At 44.7% G+C, this 5,426-nt stretch overlaps 1 protein-coding gene across 1 annotated transcript; it reads left to right on the top strand.

Annotated features, from left to right (window-relative positions):
• The first annotated feature begins 1,908 nt into the window (after positions 1 to 1,908).
• Positions 1,909 to 5,199, top strand: LOC119388015 (uncharacterized). The gene is made up of 4 exons (XM_037655622.2): positions 1,909 to 2,105; positions 3,172 to 3,247; positions 3,812 to 3,856; positions 4,878 to 5,199. Exons 1-4 carry the CDS (start codon positions 2,063 to 2,065, stop codon positions 5,197 to 5,199), a joined length of 486 nt encoding a protein of 161 aa, XP_037511550.2. The 5' UTR covers positions 1,909 to 2,062.
• Positions 5,200 to 5,426: the final 227 nt, after the last annotated feature.

Genomic DNA, 5,426 nt, shown 5'->3' on the forward strand with positions numbered 1-5,426 from the left:
TAGCATACACAATAATTGTGGTGAAAGACGATCTGTTTTAATGCGAGAATCGGAGAGGGCACGTACAAGAAAAAAAGAAAGGAAGCGCCACATACGGCGCATGCAAAGACTAAAATGCAATTTTCTTATGTCTTAAACAGGAAAAAATATGGCGATTTCAGTGACGTAACTGCAATATTTTCTTATGTTAATTGCTTTTCATTCTTTCTGTTGTTTGTTTGTTTCGTAAGCATTTTCTGTCACCTTACGAAAAATAATTTAACACGGCTTTCTCCTTTATGGCAGTACCTCTTAATCCTATCTTGACTGCAGCTTTAAGGAAGTATATAAAAATACAAGCGTTAGAACAGCATAGGTTAGCCTCTTACATAAAACCAGGGTCCTGACAAAACTTATCAGAAGCTAGAAAACACCCGGCCCTGCCCAACACTTGCAATGATCAATTCTGTAATTAAATACATAGCCAAGATATGAGTGCCGGTATGGCTCGCCGAGCAGGTGCATGCTTTTAAAAAACGAAATGGACCCCGCATATCTGTCTGGTTTCGCTTGTCTATGTGGCGAAGCTCCTCACAAATATGAATTGAGAATACAAAGAGACTGATAAAAAATTTAGTTTGCTTTATTAATGTCCAAATTCTCACTTCCTCCTGGTTTGAATAAATTTATTAAAATCAAGAAAAATATGTTTTTCTGCTAAACAGAAACCTATATTTCTGCTTTGTTGAAAACAATGTTGTACAAATTGCAATGTTACGTATGACATTCACATCATCGTACCGTGAAGTGCACTTCGTTTCTCTAATACTGACGTAAGTGCTCTAACGTGAGTGCTGACGTTAAGTCAGACCGTAAGTTACACTTTAAACGCCAGTGTTGTCGACGTACCTGGTAAGCCCACGATGTGCACATAACTACTACGCTTACAAAAAGCACGTCGATCCACCTCGTAACGCTTGACTGAAAGCAAAAAAAAAAAAAATGCAGCATAGAACTACTCACTGACTGCTTCGCATGAAACCGATTCCTACAAGGGGTGGGATCTGCCGAATTTTTTGCATGGTTGTTTTTACAGATTGCTGCTCACTGAATGAAAAATGCATGATGAGGAACCAGGCTGAACTAGAATAGAAATTGAGTGGGGCAAGGTGTGGTTAAGAATATTAGAAGAGATTCCACGCTTTGAACTGAGCAACTGTACATAGGTGACATCACCGCCTCCTGCTGTTAAGGAGTTTGTACAACATAGCTCCGATGGAGTAAGCAAAAAAGCAAAATGTAAGTTTATGAATAGTAGATCAGAGTTCGGATTTTCTTCCTACGTTGAGTGGTTTGAATACCATATTTTTACAACCCCTAAATACATGATAAGTGGCAGAAGGACAACATTCCACCTTGTCACCAATGCTCGGGCAAGGTGCTTGGTCATCTAAGAGCCAATATGAGTGATCAAAGGCCTATTCTTCCTAAGCTAACTAGATTGCTTATGTTACAGGACACAGAAGACGACATTTTTTTTCCTTCAATAAAGTTTCGTTTTCATCCATCTATCCAAAAGAATCTAGTATTAAAATCCTCCTTTCTTCCTTTCTTGCGCCTATTTTTATACAACCCTTAAAATTCATCTCAGAATAATAAAAAAATTAAACTGTTTTATTACAACGAACGAGAACGTCTATCTAATGTGTTAATTTTGTTGCCCTTTTTCTTTCTTTTTTTTCCCCTACTTCCGCTCGGTCCGTGGTCGATCCTCCATAGTGGGTTGAGCCACCCCACCAAAACCCAACCAAGCAACCAACTAAGATCTATGTCGTGTGCATGTCCTAACATCTTTGCTTTTTCTTTTAGGTTAGATGGATAATAAAAGAGCATGAACGCTATTATCCTTACTTCCAGGTATTGTTAGAGTATAGAAGGCGCCAGAGGACAGTTTGGCCGCAAAGCTAAAGAGGAAGAAGCGCAACGAGTGAGGCGTCGAGTGGGCGCCCGTTGCAAGCTTCTCGGCGCCGAAACCGCCATGGACGTCTTTACCCGGTTGTCTACCTGACGGACACATTGGGGAATGAGCACCAAAGAAGCCGCCTCAAGCAGTGCGTTCGGCACAGGTATGGGCGCAGCACTGAAGGCCGTTTTCTTTGAATGCAAAGTTACTGCATGAAGCTGAATGACATATCGCACGTTGAGGGCGACGAGCAAAGACGTTTGTCTTCATTGAATCGGAGATTTTCGAGCTTGGAAGAGATTTTCGCTCAAGCAATATACCGCTGGGCTGGCAATTAGCGCAAAAGTGTCACTGACACAGTGGCATCATAAACTGAGCGCCGCGCAAGCACTGCGCGTTCGCAATGATTTCGCTTCGTAAATGCTGCTTGGCATTGCACGGCCGCCTCAGCTAATAGTAGGCACGGCATCATGAATGGCTGGTGTCCGCTCTCAAGAACAGTAACAGCGTAAGAATTTTTTTTTTTTGTCAATACTAGTACAGTTGTTATCGCTGTTCGGTTTTTTTTTTTTTTTTTCGGAGAAAGGCATGACCCCGATTACAGCGCTCATGTGAGCAGCGCATGCACGCAGTAAATGTATAAGGAACCCAAGCTCAAGTTCGGGCGCGACGCTCGCGCGGTCGAGCCATGCGTTACTGGGAATTGACGCTGCCGGCGAGGGCGGTTGGTCGCCGGATTTGGCAGCGGTGGCGGCAAGGACACGTGCGTGCACGCGCTTCTCATTCTACCGGGAGCACTGCTAGTCTGCAATAGTTACATTGTGACATATGCAACCCGAGAGATGTGCGCGGAAGCGGGGGCGGCAGTGTTGTGGCGAAAGGAGACGCGCCGTGGATATTCCCACTTATGATAAGAGCAGTGGCGCCACTCGACGTTGCTTTGGAAGACATTCACATCATATTTTCCACGCGCACTCACGCGTCACTTGCATCCCATCGCAGTATTCCATTTCATGGGCCGATGTAAGGCAGATCTTTGTTCATAAATGTTCTTTACCATTCCCTTACTGCCCACGCCAATATTCCCAGCATTACGATAGCATGAATTGTGACTGCGGTGCAGTTGTTCTAGCCGGTTTTGAAGGATCCAAGGCAACGCCTTCGTAAGCAAAATGACATCATTTTAGTCTTCTATTTCGACAGCTCAAGTTTTGTTTTCTCTCCCGCAGTTAAAGAGCCATGCAACATGAGTGAATACCAAACAGAAGAGCGCAATGAGGAACAATCCTACAGAGTCACGAAAAAGTAAGCCCGATTTTACAGCCTGTCTACTTTCCCAATACAGCTACCTCTCTATATATGGTCCCCGGCTAACTCAAATCTTTGCACTCAGCGCCTTGTGATACATTAGTCGTTAATATTCTGAGCAATCCGAGACCATGCTTATTCACAAAATGCTTTGACGTGACTTCTGCGTCTGACGATCGCTTCGGCGGGCGTGTTATTACGCCGTGTCTTCTATAACAAATGTCGTATACACGTGAGCGCTAACCGTTGAGCAAAAAACTCTTGCGCAGAAAGTGTAAATGCATGCTTTCATTGCTTTGCTTTCCAAAGTAAAATATAGCTTATTTTTCAATATATTTTACTGTGTTTCCTTTTTGCTCGTAATAAAAACAGCAGCCATGGAAGCCGCCCAAGCTTTAACTGTGGTTACTCAGAATTTCTGTTTGCAAGCATGCAGCTTGGTCTGCATTTTCCCTTACGCCTGAGGCTAGTAAGCATGCAATTCTACAGGTCATTAGCTAGCGCACTACGTCAACGATGAAGACTGTCATTCCTTGGTGCATTTTTTTTTTCTCTTTCCAGAGCGGACATTCGCTTTAACATGATGACTTTCAGGTACAAAAAGCGGTAAGTGCAAGGAGCCAGCCTATATGCTTGTACCAGTTTTTAGCTTCCTTATACTGCAAATCGCGCAGGCTGAGCCGTCTGGTCATTTCACATTTGGAGAATGGGGTAGCAAACATACGTTAGTTCCAACTGCACTGCGAGAATAAAAGGCAAACTTTGCTTCAAAATGCAAGTCGGGACATTCCACAGATGTGGCAGCGCATTGTGCAGCAATTTTTTGTCCTTGTTTTTTTTTCTTTGTCCACGTGGTGGTAAACATAGCTATTTTTGTGTAGTGGCTCTGCTAGATGTGTTTTTGGGTTACCCGTATAAAACGGAATTATACTCGTCCGCATATGCAGCCAGCCTAGACGTCGGGGGGTAAAAGGGGGGGGGGGGTCGGAATTGTTTCCCCTTCCCCTCATATACATGCACTCATACACTCACGCAGCACAAACATAAGTATATACGCATATAAGAGGGATCGGACCCTCTGTCCCCCAGCCCCTCCCTCTCTCCTCTCAAGACGAAATCCTTTCTAAGTCCCTGTTCGTCATGCTACCCCATCCCCTCAAGTAAGTTAAACTGAATGACATACAGACACCAAATAACCGGAATTCTAGTATTTCTTCCCTTTCCAACTTGTTGATCTTTGTTTCATACGTAACATACGTTAACGTGCTGGAAGGTCGTGCTATTGTATTTTATTTTTGTATTCTTTTGTTGAGCCTGTTCCACCGGACTATGTTTTCTTGAAGTTTTCCTGCCGTTATTTCTGTGTCATATATATTTTAAAAACAATCTAACTATAACTAGCCTGTTTTTGCTGTGTATTACGCTATAGTTTTCTTCTGCCAACTGTGCGTTGCTGCCGTTTAGCGAAGGAACTACTTCGAAAAGCTACTCAGTTTAGTTGCCTTTTTGTGGCTTGGTCCTTTCCTCTACCAGAGACAAACATTGAACTAATGAAAGATAGTCGCTTCTCGCTCCAGAGCAAAATACATTTATTGGTAAGGTGTGCGCATTGCCGAACGTTTTTCAGGAACGAGGTGGAAGGCCCGCCCGGCCAATCGATACCCCCGGCCAGTCAGATCCAGGCTCAGCTGGAGGACGGCGGCGAACCATCGTGGTTCCCCTGGCTGCGGTCGCCGACGCAGCTGCTTCTCTTCCTCGCCTCGGGCCTGCTCCACTTCGCCATGGGACTCATCGTGGCGCGCTCGTTCCTCATGCCGCAATTCGACGTCGGTACGTGCCCTGCTCCGTTGTTCCGCAATTCCACCAACATGTCTCCCTGGAAGGGGTGGTCAGCTTCTTGCCACGAAGCGCTGCGCTGTAGCCATCTACAGCATTCTGTTGATGGATGAGTTCATTACAATGTGCAAGAATACACACGCATAAACAAAGTGGACGCGCACTCGTACGTGTTTTTTTAAAAGAGCGGAGCTCTTAGAGCTTTTCGTTGCGCCGGGTAGTGCGAACATAAACTATCATCATCATGAACCGGCACGCGCTCTCTTCGTCCTCTTCATCTTCTGCTTCGCTCCCAAAACACGTGCGCCAATTTCTCCGGCGCGGGATGGAATAACTTTGA

The sequence above is a fragment of the Rhipicephalus sanguineus genome, chromosome 1 (genome assembly GCF_013339695.2).
Source record: "Rhipicephalus sanguineus isolate Rsan-2018 chromosome 1, BIME_Rsan_1.4, whole genome shotgun sequence".
Lineage (NCBI taxonomy): Eukaryota > Metazoa > Arthropoda > Arachnida > Ixodida > Ixodidae > Rhipicephalus > Rhipicephalus sanguineus.

What these genes read in the sequence shown, in the direction of transcription:
- LOC119388015 (XM_037655622.2), top strand. Translation starts at nt 2,063, where the DNA reads ATGAGCACCAAAGAAGCCGCCTCAAGCAGTGCGTTCGGCACAG. An exon ending in TCCTACAGAGTCACGAAAAA is followed by an intron (nt 3,248 to 3,811) that starts GTAAGCCCGATT and finishes TTCTCTTTCCAG; the next exon opens with AGCGGACATTCGCTTTAACA. An exon ending in ACTTTCAGGTACAAAAAGCG is followed by an intron (nt 3,857 to 4,877) that starts GTAAGTGCAAGG and finishes AACGTTTTTCAG; the next exon opens with GAACGAGGTGGAAGGCCCGC.